General features: G+C 43.1%; 1 protein-coding gene across 1 annotated transcript in view; it reads right to left on the minus strand.

Annotated features, from left to right (window-relative positions):
- The window catches only part of stxbp4 (syntaxin binding protein 4), a 36358-nt gene that overhangs the window by 17738 nt on the left and 2556 nt on the right, over positions 1–16064 (minus strand). Inside the window, exons 2-16 of the mRNA XM_070927426.1 lie at positions 12797–12870; positions 12530–12625; positions 12350–12419; positions 11499–11573; positions 8265–8350; positions 7754–7907; positions 7089–7221; positions 5855–5961; positions 5109–5334; positions 4750–4828; positions 2798–2877; positions 2200–2296; positions 1815–1939; positions 831–920; positions 648–713 (exon numbers count right to left, since the gene is read on the minus strand). Of these exons, the coding sequence (XP_070783527.1) occupies positions 648–713; positions 831–920; positions 1815–1939; positions 2200–2296; positions 2798–2877; positions 4750–4828; positions 5109–5334; positions 5855–5961; positions 7089–7221; positions 7754–7907; positions 8265–8350; positions 11499–11573; positions 12350–12419; positions 12530–12625; positions 12797–12870 (1558 nt within the window). The remainder of the gene's footprint in view (positions 1–647; positions 714–830; positions 921–1814; positions 1940–2199; positions 2297–2797; positions 2878–4749; positions 4829–5108; positions 5335–5854; positions 5962–7088; positions 7222–7753; positions 7908–8264; positions 8351–11498; positions 11574–12349; positions 12420–12529; positions 12626–12796; positions 12871–16064) is intronic.

Below are 16064 nucleotides of genomic sequence, written 5' to 3' on the forward strand. Positions count from 1 at the left end.
CACACACACAGACACACACACACACACACACAGACACACACACACACACACACACACACACACACACAGACACACACACACACACAGACACACACACACACACACACACAGACACACACACACACACACACACACACACACACAACAATAGGAATAAAGGAAGGAAAGCTGAGCTCTGGTGAGTTTGGCTGGTCTTTAACTGCTGGTTAAAGTGTTTGTGTATGTATTGTAAGTGTGTGTGTGTGTGTGTGTGTGTGTGTGCACAGGCTTCACCTGCTGATCTATTCTGAAAGAAGCACCCCTTCAATAGCCCACACACACACTCCCACCAGATGAGACCAACTATAGAAACACAACAAACCCACTGCTCAGCTCAACACGTCCTGAAAGCACCAACATGAATTACACTTTATGAATGTTGTTGTTGTTGTTGTTGTTGTTGTTGTTCACAAAGGATCTGGAGAAGGAGTTCTCTACTTCAGCAGGAGATGAAATGCTTTTTAGCCGCAGGTTCGTTCAGCCTGTAGTGAGATTTGATCACCTTATACATCTCTTTCTCTAAAGTCAGTCTGAGGTGAAGTACCTTCAGATAGTACTTAAATGCAGTACTTCAACAACATGAGTGACCTGCAGCAGGTGTGACTCACCTGTTTGACCTTGCTGAGCTCCTCCTCCATCTGATGGTGAACTCTCTGAGACTCAACCAGCTGCTCCTGAAGAACAGCAAACAGGAAGTAAACAAACAAACAAGTCAAGAGCAAACATGTCGCCCCGGGTGGAGCGATGTGGAGTCACAGTGAACATCCTGGTGTGTGTGTGTGTGTGTTTACCTGCAGCCTCTTGATCTCCCTCAGAGCCTCGATGTGCTCCTTCCTCAGCCTCTCCATCTCCTCCAGGTCCTCCGAGTCTGACAGTGACGGCTGCACACACACACACACACACACACACAAAGTTGATATTAAAAACTCTTTAATTACAACATAAACATCCTCAAAGTCATACAAAATCCTTTGGAGCCGCCGTCTAATAAACTCCCTAAATCTGATCCCAGATCTGATCCTAACCTCTCCTGTTTGAAGTTTTGGGGTTAAATTAATCTGGACTTAATAGACATTTTGATATTTGAGGGTAAACCTGTGTGTTTCGGTTCATTTTGAAGACTTTGCTCCAAACATAAACTAAAAAAAGGACCCTTGTTTATCCACTTCAAGGACTTCTCAATAACTTTAAAGGACTTCATCCAATCCAATGTGCAGACTCACGTCTTACTGAGAAAGAAGTGATGCTTATGCAGAAAGTATTTTTCCAGGGTGAACAGATTCTCCTGCTCTGCGATTGATTATTGCTCTGACACTGCGTGACCCCGGCAGTGGAGGAAATCTTTACACCCAGCTGATAGGCCGCCTCACGCGCCAACAGGTCGATGCTGAAGCGTCCACATCGAGTGGTCCGAGCCAGCAAACAACACATCACACCAGCTGATGATCTGATCTTTACATTCTGCTTCTGACTGAATCTAAGGAAAACTAACTCACTTTCAGCAGGTTTCCTTGTATTTCCTTCTTTCTTATTGACCACGTTTGAGAGCCTTCGCTGTGGCTGTGAGAATAATGTCATGTTTACATAAAAATCTGATCTCCTGCTTTCTTTGTTCTTCCTGCTGCACTGAGAAGTCTCTCAGGAATCAATAAGTGGAATCAAAATGTTCCTCAACAGACTCCTGGTTCTGGTTCAGACCTCATGTGAACAGTCATGTGAGTCGCATGCTGCTGTTCACTGTGTTATTATAGGTCACTGCTGCAGTGAGCTCCTACCAGTGGGTTTGTGGGGGACTCCAACAAACTGGACAGGTCGTCAGATGTGAACCTTGACCCCAGCTGGGTGACGGTCAACTCCTCCAGCTGAGGCTGGAACAGCTCCCTGATCAGGCTCTCCAAATCTGTCAAGACAAATACACACAGGTTACACAAAGATACTGAGAAGTGTTTACTGTACTGCACTGTACAGTACAAGTATGTACAAGTTTCCTTACCCTTAAAGACAGGAGACATGAATGAACAAATTTTTGAGGATTCAGATTATTAATAAGAAATATAAATCAACTAATAAATGATGATGTATTATTATGGATTAAGTTACACAGCAATAATAACAACATATTATTGTTAAAGGGGGGGGGGGGGTGAAGTGGGGTCTTACCTGTCAAGGCCACCGTCCCTGCTGGATCAGCTCGTAGTCTGGACCTGAGCGCCTGCCTCTGAGCCTCTGTGGGCTTCAGACCAAGCAGATCCAGAGCCTGGATACACACACACACACACACACACACACACACAGATCAATACACACTCAGCTCAGTGGTGACGCCCCTGAAACAAACACTGACAAACAGCCACAGACATACTGTCACTATCCAATGAAAACCCTGTATCTCCGCTTTAAGCTCGGTGACACTGTTGAGACGATCGACACTGTGACATAACATACGGACCATTATTTTCAATATTAACCGATTTGTCAATCTTTTTTTTAAAACAACAGCAAATAGTGAAAATGTCCTGTTAAAGTTCTGTCCGACCAACAGTTTATAACCCCCAAAATGTTCAATTTACAATCATATAAACAAAGAAAACAGGAAATCCTCACATTTGAGAACCAGAGAATGTTTTTGTTTAATAAGTTATCTAAGCTTTTCATCAAATATCAAAATAGCTCTGAATATATTTTTTGTTAACCAATTAATTTATCATGTTTAAAATACAGTTCTAGTGTAACCACACACACACACACACACACACACCTGCTCCAGCCTCTCCAGTTTGAGGCGACAGCTGGTGCTGAGGGAGCAGCTCCTCTGAGGAGGCTGACTGTTGACACACTCTAGAGACGAGACACAGACAGATCTGATTATTACATGACGCTGATGATGAACATGTGCATCAGCAAACAACAGACATGAAACATGTTGCCTTGATCAGACGACACAACGTGGCTGCATCAAAGAGGCCAACATCACCATCATGTCTTTATTTGCGCTTAAAGTAAAACTAAACATTTGATTCTGTGGTTCACTGAGTCAAACTGGACACAGACAGACAGACAGACAGACAGACAGACAGACAGAATCATTGGTTGAACAGGAGTTCAGATCTTTTGGATCTATTGGAGTTTTAACCAACATTTTCCTTCGCAGGATGTTGATCACGTTTTATCACGTTTATTCTTCACACGTTCTGTCACGTCACATGCAGATTTATTCCACTTGGACAGACGACATGTGCAGGAGCGTGTACGCAGGAATATAAATGGGTTGTGGATTATTTTCAGCTTCATTGTGTCGAAGTAGATGCTGGATCCCGTGCAGGTTGACACCTGTGGGAGTGTCAGTTAATGCCAGCACAGTGTGTGCGTGTGTGTTAAATCTGCTGGCTTTGCCTCCAGACATATCTGTCATATTAAACACCTGAAAAGACAAAAACAAGCTAGGAACCTGTAATCACATGTGTCACCTGGAGGAGGGGCAGGTTCTTAACTGCTGAGCAATAAACCCTTGTTGGCACTGCAGGTTGTCATGTGAACAATCACTCAGATTATCTGCAATCTGCCTGTGAGACTGATGAAGTCAAGCACGAGTTTCCTGTTTAGGTGAGATCTCAGGTCAGAGAGTTCACACTCGGCACTGAAGGTCCAAGATGAACCAGGAAGTGGTTCAGAAGTTTATTGTGTGGATTTGTCTTCTTTTGTCTTTGGTTTGTTTTAGCATGTTGCATTTGAGCCCTGCTGGACTGAATAAAATCATGACCAACCATAATGTTATAACAGATCAAAATAAGGGACACATATAGCACCTGGTTTGGTGAAGAAGACAAAAGAGAGAGAGAGACGTCCCGGACTCGTATTGGGCCGTGGATAGTACAGAATCTATTCATCCCGAATGATTCCCACATTCCATGCTTTACAAATATTCCTACAAACTGGTTTCCCGGTGAATGTTGGAGGTTCCCTTATCCACCCTCATCCTCCTCCGTCTGTAACGGAACCACATGTCAGTCTTCAGGTGTGACGCCAGACGTCAAACACGACGATCCACAAGAATGCACACATGGAGGAAGACCTCAGGGTCCCGCACACACACAGAGACGGGATGATGCTTCCCATCCTCAGCCAATCGTAGGCCAGACCTCCCGCCTGCCTTACTTCCTCCTCCGACAGGCAGCCAACCACACGCCATCTGTCCCTCACTCTGCCTCCTCCATCAGGACTGCTCACAGTTTACAGCAGCTCATGTGTCTGCATATATTAGTACTGTTGTTATATTGTATGACATCCTGACATAAAACATATAGAAGCAGATGTAAATACATAGAGGTATATTCCCTGTGCCCCACCCGGACCCCACCCTGTCAGATTGGCCTATGATTGGCTGATGGCCCTTAAGACTGCAGCTACAAAGATTGGGGTCAAGCTGTGACTTAAAGTGAAGAGCTGGAAACATCAGATCTGTGTGGAGCGATGAGGAGGCTGTGACCTTCCTCACAACACAGATGTCATATTTCCATCATGTTCTCCACATGGTTCTCCACATGGTTCTCCATCGTTTGAGCTTCGACTGGAGCTCTTTAATGACGTCATCTCGTTTGTCCTCTTCTTCTTCTCCGGTGGTCTAATGGCAGCGACTGGAGAGCTGTTTATCTCATGTTCACACAGCAGCAGTACATCTTTATTAATTATTAGATAATTATTAATCCATACCTGGGTTTGCTTCAGTGATGCTGTCGCTCTTTGGCGGGGAGGAGACTCGTGTCTCTGTTCTGGCTGGAGACACTCGCACCTGCAAACATTAACACAACATATTAATAACGGTTTGATAAGAGTGTGTTCATGTGTGTCATGACCTCGTCTCAGTACTGTGAGAGGGTGACGGATGTGCTGATGGTCTGATCCCTCTGTCATTACAGAGGTTGTGTAACATATCATTCTTTACAGCTTATTAATAAATGTTCAGAATTATCTTTAGCCATGCCTCCATCGTGGCTGTAGGTGCAGCAAAGTCGGTTTGTCTTTATTCAGGACAAAACCAGTAGAGTCTTCGGCTGCACTGAACCTCCCACCTGACTGACGTTGACCGCTGGCAGAGTCTCAGAGGCAGGGTTCCGGCTGGAGGTGATCTTGGTGACCACGGTAGGCTGTGGGGGCATGGCACCCAGCCCTGGGGGCCTCGCCTGGGGTCCACATCCACCGCCGCATCCCTGGAGGGAGATGGGACTGTGAGGTCCGCTGCTGGAGCTGGAGGACGATCTCCGCCTGATGAAGGCAATTTCCACCGTGGGGTCCGGTCTACGACACACGGGACAAGCAGTGGTTTTAAAATGTGATTTTAAAACACACATTTATCATTTTCATCTGAACCGTAATATCGAGAGCATCAGCAGCTTTTGTCCTGAAATTAAGACCACATTTCCCATGAGCCCTTTCTGTCACAAATATGTAACACAGAAAGCAATGAAACGTCTTTATTCTGTTATTATCATTAACTTATATTTATTTCACATCTGTAGATGCATAAGGACCATACATTTAATATATATATATATACATGTTATATAATATAGACTTAAATTCATATTTTTGACCTATTAAAAACATTGAAATGCTGATGGTGTAAATGGGCCACACACTATATACGGATGTATAATCACTTTAAGATTGTTTGTTGACTTAGAAATGACTTCACACACAAACTTAAACATGCATTTACAAATAGCTGTTGTCACATTTATTCTGGAGCAACTTATTTTAGAGCCAAACTTCTTGTTTGGTTTGTATCTTGAATAATTTCTGTCTCCAGGTGTTGGACCTGAGTTTGGTGCGAGTCAGGATGCTCCTGGCCTCCTCATACGTCACTCCGATCAGGGACTCTTTGTTGATGGACACCAGCTGGTCCCCGACCTGCAGCCTGCCGTCCTGAAACAGCACAAATACACAGAAACATTTCGGGTACAACCTTTTCTGATTCTTACATCTCAACACTTTGGTGCACATTATGGCTTTTTTAGTAAAAATGTAGAACCTGCATTTTCTACCAGCTACAGGCGGGACTTTGGAGTTTGCCAGAACCCAAAGTACATGAACTTCCAACAATCTAAACATGATGAAATAAATGCAGTATGACCTTTTTGAGATCGACACAAGAAGAGAGCATTTTTGAATGTTTGGCTTCAGGCTGGACAAAAAGCTGAGCCTGTTCTGTGGTGTAGACCAAATGAAACTATTTTGGATTTATTTGTATTAAGCTGGAAAAAGACTTTCAGTACTTCACATCTGAGAAGCAAATAATCATTAACAAATAATATTAAATAATGGAAGTGAACAACAACAAGTTTGAACATAAACCTGGGTGTCGTCTACATAACAGATATGTCCAAGTGGAAGCACGTAAACCGAAACCTAACAGGGTCCGAGAGTGGAGCCTTGGGGAACAGCACAGGTTAGAGGGACCACTGAGGAGGAAGCATCACCAGCTCAGACACTCAAGAGTCCCGTCGGGTATTAAAGATAGAAACCAGGAAGTAAACACACCCAATTTTCAAGGCAATCAAAAACTAATTTGGCATAATCACCTGAGGGAGAAGCAGAGCTGCAATCATGTAGAATGGATGTTCTTCAGTCTCATAGATTAGTGTTTCCATTCTGAGTGGGTTTGTCAACTTTGCCTAAAACATTTATTTTGAAGTTTAGCAAATTTCCACTTTTATTTTGAAGTACTATTTTCAGAGTGATTAGCCTGCAGCTCTACCAGTAGCCTCTGATGACAGTGGTTTGATCTTTGTCACCTGCCGTTTCCAAAATCAGGAATGAACTTTCAATCTCAAGTTAAACATTTGGTTTCTTTTTTTTATTTTATTAACCCGTTCTTACGTTACGCTGCAAAAACTGTTTCTAAATCCTGAATTAGCCTGAATTAAATGTAACTGCTGTGTTGTTGTTGCTTTTAAAGGCCAGTTTGAGTTTGTTTATTTCTGTTTTCATTTAATTAAATGAAGCACAAAGGATATGAAGTCTCAATGATATGACTCAGGGAGGTCGCTGACCTTCTGGCAGTCTCCTGCAGGCACTATTTCCTGAATGAACACCATTGGTCCTTCTGCGCGGTTAGCTCCGCCCTTGATGACGAGCCCCAGGCCTGTTCCCTTGGCAACGCATATCAACTGAATGACACTGTCACTGGGGAGAGAGACAGCGAGAGAGAGAGGATGACACTAAGCATGATTAAAAACCACAAAGCTACGCTGCCGCTCACATTCAATCCCACTGTGACATAATCTCTAACTCTCCTCTTCCTCCTCCTCCTCTTCTTCCTCCTCCTCTCTCTCTCTCTCTCTGGTCTTCCTACACTTCTCTGTGAAATTGCTGAAGATGCTTTTCACTATTTTTAGCTGTTGCTGGTGTTCCCATGCAGCAGAAATACGATTTAACAGTTTTATGTAACCACCTCCTAAAAAGACCAAAAAAGACCTTGAGAGAGAAACTCTTTATTTACTGCATGCATGCATTACTAATGCATGTAAATGATTGATACACGTGTAGTTACAGCAGTGTAGTTACAGCAGTACAATCACAGGAGTAGAAGTCTATAATCGATCAGGTGGACCCACCTGGACCCAGACTGACTCCCAGCACATAGAGACTCCAAGAGACCACAGAAGTTATTTCTATAAAGATTGAAATCTGCTGCAGCCGTGTGCCTCCTGCCTACCTGAAGGCGTGCGTGGGCGTGTGCATGGTGTAGGGGGGGTTGGCGGCGTAAGGGGGGGCATGGGTGTAGGCGGTGACCCCCTCTTTAGGACTGAGGAGCTGGGGGCTCTCTGATCTGGAAGAGGAGGAGGAGGAGGCGGTGTCTGTCAGCTTCCCTGAACACAGACGAGAGAAGAAGAAGAAAGCAGAGAGGTGAGCAGGAAGAGGTGGGAGAGAGTGGGAGGGAGGTGGAGGGAGGAGGAGGAGGAGAGAGGGAGGAAGATGGGATGAAGAGAAAAATGGCAACACAGGTTCAATCAGATCGTTTTCATAATGTTAGTGATCATACAGACTTCTTCCTGTGGCATGAAACGAAAATCAGAAAGAGTGAGAGAGACGCAGAATAAAATGATAGAAGAAGTGTCTCATATTTCTATCTCTGTGGGGACAAATTAGACTTTAAACATCTATTAAGTGTGTGTTACGTCAATGAGGGTCCTCACAAGTGTAGAAGTATAATGTGTCTGTATTACCTGTGGACAGCTGAGTGGGAGAGATTCGTCCTGAAGCTGTGACGTTATTGGAGCCGTACTTTTCCATCAGCTCAGCAAACTCCCTCCTGAAGGACACACACACACACACACACACACACACACACACACACACACACACGCTTTTTCACAACTAACAGGACTTTGGTAAACATCAGTATTCCCGAAGAAGTATTCAGTATCATAATGTAAAAATACCAGTGAAATCATTAGACATCAAGTGAACACCAGCCTAATAAACCACCAATACTGAGCGTGCAGAATGAACTCGGTTTAATGAAGGATAACAAGGATCTTTCTTCTTTCCCTACAACATATTTGAAAAGACAGTATTTTACGTTTTCTACACTACAGTTATCGTTCTGTATATATTATATTTACATTACATTCAAAATGAGGTACATGAAATATTGTATTTGTTTGCCTCTTTCTGTATTTTCCTTCATCAACTGACCTAAAAACATGAACACATTTCCACCTGTGAAACTAAACTCTACTCTTCTTCACCATCAGGCCTTTTATTTTGGAGAGCTGGTCACCCGAACAGTAAATCATGTGATGTGTTATGTTTACAGTGTGGTGGATGATTTGAGGACAGCAGCAGATCTGTGAGTGTTTGTCTCCCTCACATGGACGCAGAGGAAACCTGAGGTCACTGCCACACCATCACTGTCTGATCTGGATCGGCTGTTAATGCCTTTTAAACAGGATCTGTCTGATCACCGATCACCTGTCTGACCTTCGGATTCAACACACACTTTTTATTTCATTTTAAGTGACAAAACATTATCATTTGTTGTGTTTCTGGTAACACAAATGTCAAAACCACCATCATCCGTAAAGTCTTTAAAACTTCACAACTTGACAAGGCTGACAGTTAAAAACCGAAGACTTCATCATTAATGCAGATTGATTACAGCTGAGTGTGATTATCAGATCAAGACCAAATGGAGACATTGGCATGATTTCACTCTGAAAGAAATGAATATTCATGGTTGAGTTGATGTTTGTGTGTCTGCGTTATACCTGTGTATCACTGGTTTGCATGTATTGAGGCTCCAGCTGAACAAAGTTGTTGGATGAATGAACAGACACAAAACAAACTCGTGAGAAGTGATGACTGTTGGCTCCTGAATTACCAGAGAATTCACCAAACTGTGCATGAGTGGATAACAGCTTCTAAACTCCAGGCTCCATCGGATTCAGCATCCTGAACTCACAAAACTCCATCAGCTTCGCCTCCACGTTTGTTATTCTGTTTTTATCCAGTGAACCTGTGAGGACACCAGAACCAAATCCCCCCTGCATGATTTCATCACGGTGTCCTCGCTGTGACCCGCTGTCCCGCTCAGGAGCAGCTGCACAGAATAATCGTCATTTATTTTAAGTGTGAAACAAACCGCTGCAACAATCGAGGTGAATATCAGACGTGCCGACACAAAGCTGCTTCTACACACACACACACACACACACACACACACGTGGCTGGTTTGTTTCATAATAATCAGGATGAAAATGGCAGGACTCCTCTCTCTGCTGGAGGTGGCACGACCTTTCCTCTGCAGTCACAACAACACAGTCGCTGTAAGCTGGGAACTTTGTCAGCAGGTCGCACTCAAATCACCTTCATCACTGAATCTGCTCTGACGCCTCCAAACATTCCTCCCTCCATCTCTGTCCGTCACTGAAGACAAACCCATCATCATCTTTCTTTTTACTCACCATGTCACACCTCTTTGTCAAGTCTAGATTCATCAATGCATAATGTGTGTTACACATGACAACCCACTTCTACCAATATAGATTCTTTTAGCCTTGACAATCAGAAAGAAGCAGGTGACCAATTAAACCAGAGTACCACGCAGTGAACGACAGGTGCACTACCATTACATGTCTGTTGCTAGGCAGCACCACTAAGATCAGCTTTTTCAGATTTTTGATGCTACGCATCTTTCACCATCTCAACATTTTATTTATCTTTATCATTTGATCTATAAAATACCAGAATTTAGAGAAAAATGTCCATCATAATTCCCTAAAGTGAAAGTCGGATGTCTTGTTTTGTCTCAAACCGAAAGAAATGTGCTTAACTATCACAAAGAAAAATAAAATATGACAAAGAAAAGCAGCAAATCCTCACAACCATTTTGTCCTGAAAAATTACTAAAACAATTAATCGATTATCAAAATAGTTGCTGATTATTTTACTGTCAATCAACTAATCAATTAACAGACAAATTGTTTCACTTCTAATAAATAATTTCTGAGGTTTTCAGGGGGTACTAGGTGTTGATGAAATGGTCAGAAACCACCTGAACCCCTTCATATTTCACACACTGGTTGTGTATGGACTGTGTTTGTTTTGGGAACTGAAACACAGCAGTTCCATTCGATGGGACTATTACAGGATACACTGCTGCCCGCCTGGGTACTGAGCGCTGTCATTGGATATAATCATGAGTTGGGGAATCGAGATATTGGGCTGAGAGAAAGACATTTTAACAAAGCTAAATTCTGCTTTAAAAAAGGCTGACGGCTGACAAGCACAGGTGGGATTGGTCATGTTGGCAAAAAGTGCAACCAGGAAACGGAGCCTGCTTGCTGTTGTTTCTGCTGATCTCTGTGTTGCTTTGCTTCTCTGATCGTCAGGAGCTCTTTTCCTGAGCAGAGGCCCTGCTGTCAGACAGCACGGCGTCCCTATTGTGTCACTGCGCGTTTGTCTCGACATGGCGGGCTGACGTGGAAAAGCACAGGGGACAGCAGAGTGCCAGGTCAGTTTACCTCCTGCTGGTGAACCGCAGGATGCTGCCTGTCAGCCACACATTCACCGCAGAGTTTACACCAAGGACGGATCAAACTACTGACAAGCTTCATTTCAATAGAAAGGTGGTGGTAGAGGTAATAAGACCTGCCTCTCCTCTGTACTCTGAAACCTCAGCTGGTGTCTGGGAGAATTCAAGAGGATTCCTCTGAGAACATCTTTATGAAGGCAGCAGCGTGATGCCGTGATGGACCAGAGCTACCAGTGCTCGTTTAGTTATGTAATGTTTTCATGTGGTCTTACGTTGACATAACACCACTGAAGTTGGATTTGTGCTGATGAGCAGATCGGAAGCTGTGGTTAACTCAAGCACCTTAATGTTCTTACTGTAATAGGACTCATTTTAGATTTAAAAGAAAGCTTTGTAAAAACCTGTGGAGTTCTTCTTTTCTTACCTGGATTCATCGTCTCTGGCGATCAGCAGGGACATGTGATTAGAGAGCGAGGCTGTCCTCAAGATCTCCACCGCCCTATCAGGAAGCAGAGATGTAACGTCATCATCATCATGTGACACATTTCATACAGTGTTTAGACACATACATACGGATCAAAACTGAATAAATTAAAGTAGAAACATAACAAATGCAGAGGAGCTTCAATATAACCGGATGGTGACACACAGCTAATAAGCTACGATAGCTTCCTCCATTTTGGATTCTCTGGCCCTCCGTTCCCTGAAGGGTTAGCTCTGTCACCAAAGCTGACCTCGACACAAAGGATTCACACAGATGTGCTTAGCCTCCGCAAGCTAATTAACTGATTGTGGCAATTCCATCAAAATTTATTGATTTCCCCTCGAAACTTTACCATTTTAAATGCTGGTGTGACCGAGCCATCCAACACTAGCACAAAGCTGCTAACTGTCACTGCTTCTCATCACACCTCGAACCACATCTATACCCCAAAACTGAGCTAAATGTAGAGGCCCTGTTTTTCTCTGTCTTCCCCAGAATCAGATGATGCATCCAGTGCAGAGCGAGTGAATGTCTATTTGTGCCAATTCTTCCCAGGATAAGTGAAAACTAGAAGAAAAGTCAGGGAATCGCCAATTAAGATTCATCTTCTTTGTGCTATGAATGTCTGACACACATTGGTGTCATATCACGGTAATCATTCTCATAGTTACTGAGATATTTCAGTCTGGACCAAAGTGGAGGACCGGCAGACCGGCACCATCCCTCGAGCCACGCAGCTAGCACGTCTTCGACTTTAAAATACCTGCAGACACAGCACAGGTCAAACTCACCTCTCATTGGTCACCCCTATCAGACTGATGTTATTGACATCCAAAATCAGGTCACCTGACTTAAGCCGACCTGGAACAGAGAGTGACAATCAGACAGACAGTTAGACCTGGTGAGGGAGAATAATAACAATAACTCTCTATCTTTAACTCTATCTGACATAATGCCAAAAAACGACCTACCGTCCAGAGCTGCCAACCCACCGCCTATCACCCGCTTGATGTAGATACCAAACTCTTCTCCTGTCAGCTCTCGGTAACCTCCGATTATCTTCACACCTGTGCACAGACGAGCTCAGCTGAGCAAACTTGTGTTGAAGCTGAAAAAACCTCAGAACTCAAATAAAGAACAAATGATCTGTTGATACTTTTGACACACCACATTTTAACACAGTCAGACAACACTAACAATGACTCAGAGGTCAGAGAGGTCAGGAGGAAGATGCTCACCGAGTCCCTTCTTGCAGTCGCAGAACTCCAGACGCTGTACGGCTCGGTTGATGCCGTGTGGGCCCATGATCGTCCTGGCAACAAGCAAAAACAACACAGATTCAAAAACATATCAACAACCTGCCTCATCCAAAGCCTCTCTCTCTCTTCGGTGCTCTGCTGCACAAAATAATCAAATCATCACAGGATTTTGTCATTTTCTCCCCCCTACCTCCCTCCCTCCCTCCCTCCTCTACCCAGCCACTCCTAACCAATGAAATCTGTCGCCACAGCGTTTGAACCGTGTGGTGACTGGATGTTAGGAAGCTCCAACACAAACTGTGACCAAAACAATCAAAGGAACATTACAGTGCAATCATTATATCCTCGACGGTGCCTGAGTGTGTGTGCAGAGAGACTTGTGGGTGAAGAGGTTCAGATTAAAGCTGAAGAGATTCCTCAGACGTGGTTAACATGATCCTGCTGTCTGCTGGTCCTGTCCCGAGGCTCAGCTCACCGTCAGAGCCGAGCGGGAGTGAGCACAGTTTGTTTCAGATGCTTACGTATGTGTGTGTGTGTCAAAGTGTTTGTGTAGACACAGCATCTATTGTCGAGAACAGACTGACGTCTGCAGCCTCCTGGGATCGCTGGACTGTCATTCCCAGACTGCCTCCGATCCTCTCGTCCGTCCCACATCATCAGCCTTGTCCACCAATCCAGAGTCTGCTTGTGTCCAGGCACAGGAAGTGACAAGAGTCGTCCGGAACAGACAAACGGGGAGGCTGTGATTTTACCTGAGCAGTCCGCCACTGTTCTTCTTTGTTCATGTTAACTAGCTTCTGCTGTATAGTTGACCTGGAACGTGTTCACTTGTTTAGCGGTTTTAGGACTGGGCATGGTTTTAGCCAAACTTTGTTTACACACCGCGTTGTGTAGCACAACTAGGTGAGATTGGCAGGTGTTTTCTTATAAATTAGAGTTTGAGTTTTATTTGTTTATTGATTCGATACTTGATAAGATAAGCCGATCAACGTCTGGAGAGTTCTCCAAACCCCGACCAGCACAGTGCCGGTTTGAGCGCGGTGGGTTTTATGTAAGTGAACACAATTCTACGTGTACCAACTGCATGGGAAACGATACTGTAGCAGCTCACTATAACCAGGAGAGGAGCCACAAGCACAACTCCAGCCAGGTAAGGTTAAAAGTTCAGTTTTACACGCGGCCTGAAACAGTCAGAGGTCAATACCAGGCGGGCCAGTAAGAGAAGGCAAACTTATCCAGTCAGGGATCAGGTAAAGAGGCAGAGGTCCAACAAACAGGCAGGCAGGAGATTAAGGCTGGACCACTAAGTAGCAAGCACATTAGAATGGGCCAATATATACACTGCCAGGCTAATGGGGAAGTGGGAACAGGTGTGCAGGTGGGCAGGATAGGTCATGTGATGGGGACTGGCAGGAACACAGGGGTTATGTGCTAAGCTTTTGGCATTGTTAAAAACATTTTATCACAACTCCAGCCAACTCTTAGTCGTACATTCTCATTTCTGCTGTCTGCCTTTGCCACATGCTAACTCTCCTGTCATTTCAGATCCAGCCACTCCATCCTGCCCTGTAGTAAGCCCTGTTACCACCATTCCCCATCACCTGACCTCCCCCGCCTACCTGTTCCCCTTTCCCTTCAGCCCTGCAGTATTGGCCCATTTCCACTCATTCTTTTCCAGATTGTCTTTCGTGCTTCCACGTTATCGTTCAGCCATCTGTTCTGCCCTTCAGACATTTGCCCCTCAGCCTGACCCCCTTTTGGATAAGTCTGCATGTTTTCATCTGCCTGCCTGGTTTTGACTTTTGCCTGTTTTGTTCAGAGTGAATGTGAACTTCTCCTGTCTGTCTCTGCTGAGCCATTACAGATTTAATGTTCATGCATCTGTTTAATAAGGGAGATTATTTCCCCAACAGAATCCTTGTTGCCGCTCAGATTCTCTGAGAGCTCCATCAAAGTATATAACTATTTGCTATAAATGGTCAATTCCTAAGCATCTCTAACTGAACCATATTAACTGTAGTTTCATTCAGCAGCTGTGACCAGGTCACATATACTGTGTGTTATGTAAGGGATAATGTACAGTGAGGTGGACAAATAAAGATTCCAAGGTGAAGCGGAGGTCACTCTGATCTCTCTGGAGAGGCTTATTTTGAAATAATAACATTATCCATCTTAACACACAACCAACAACCAAATACTGTATATTGTATGAATATATATCATTAGAGACAAACTGAGGAAGTAGGCAGGGATTTAACTTATCTATCAAGCTCTCTTCCTTCATTCCTCCTCTAACTGTGCAGCAGTTAAACTAGCTAACTGTATATAAAGTAGTTAAACTAGCTAACTGTGTATGAAGTATTTAAACTAGCTAACTGTATATAAAGTAGTTAAAACTAGCTAACTGTACATAAAGTAGTTAAACTAGCTAACTGTGTATAAAGTAGTTAAAACTAGCTAACTGTCCATAAAGTAGTTAAACTAGCTAACTGTATATAAAGTAGTTAAAACTAGCTAACTGTACATAAAGTAGTTAAACTAGCTAACTGTGTATGAAGTATTTAAACTAGCTAACTGTATATAAAGTAGTTAAACTAGCTAACTGTGTATGAAGTATTTAAACTAGCTAACTGTATATAAAGTAGTTAAACTAGCTAACTGTGTATGAAGTATTTAAACTAGCTAACTGTATATAAAGTAGTTAAACTAGCTAACTGTGTATAAAGTAGTTACACTAGCTAACTGTGTATGAAGTATTTAAACTAGCTAACTGTATATAAAGTAGTTAAACTAGCTAACTGTGTATGAAGTATTTAAACTAGCTAACTGTATATAAAGTAGTTAAAACTAGCTAACTGTGTATAAAGTAGTTAAAACTAGCTAACTGTATGTAAAGCAGTTAAACTAGCTAACTGTATATAAAGTAGTTAAACTAGCTAACTGCGTATGAAGTATTTAAACTAGCTAACTGTATATAAAGTATTTAAACTAGCTAACTGTGTATAAAGTAGTTAAAACTAGCTAACTGTATGTAAAGCAGTTAAACTAGCTAACTGTATATAAAGTAGTTAAACTAGCTAACTGTATAAAGTAGTTAAACTAGCTAACTGTGTATGAAGTATTTAAACTAGCTAACGGTATATAAAGTAGTTAGACTAGCTAACTGTATATAAAGTTGTTAAACTAGCTAACTGTGTATGAAGTATTTAAACTAGCTAACTGTGTATAAAGTAGTTAAAACTAGCTA

Source organism: Enoplosus armatus, chromosome 20 (genome assembly GCF_043641665.1).
Source record: "Enoplosus armatus isolate fEnoArm2 chromosome 20, fEnoArm2.hap1, whole genome shotgun sequence".
Lineage (NCBI taxonomy): Eukaryota > Metazoa > Chordata > Actinopteri > Centrarchiformes > Enoplosidae > Enoplosus > Enoplosus armatus.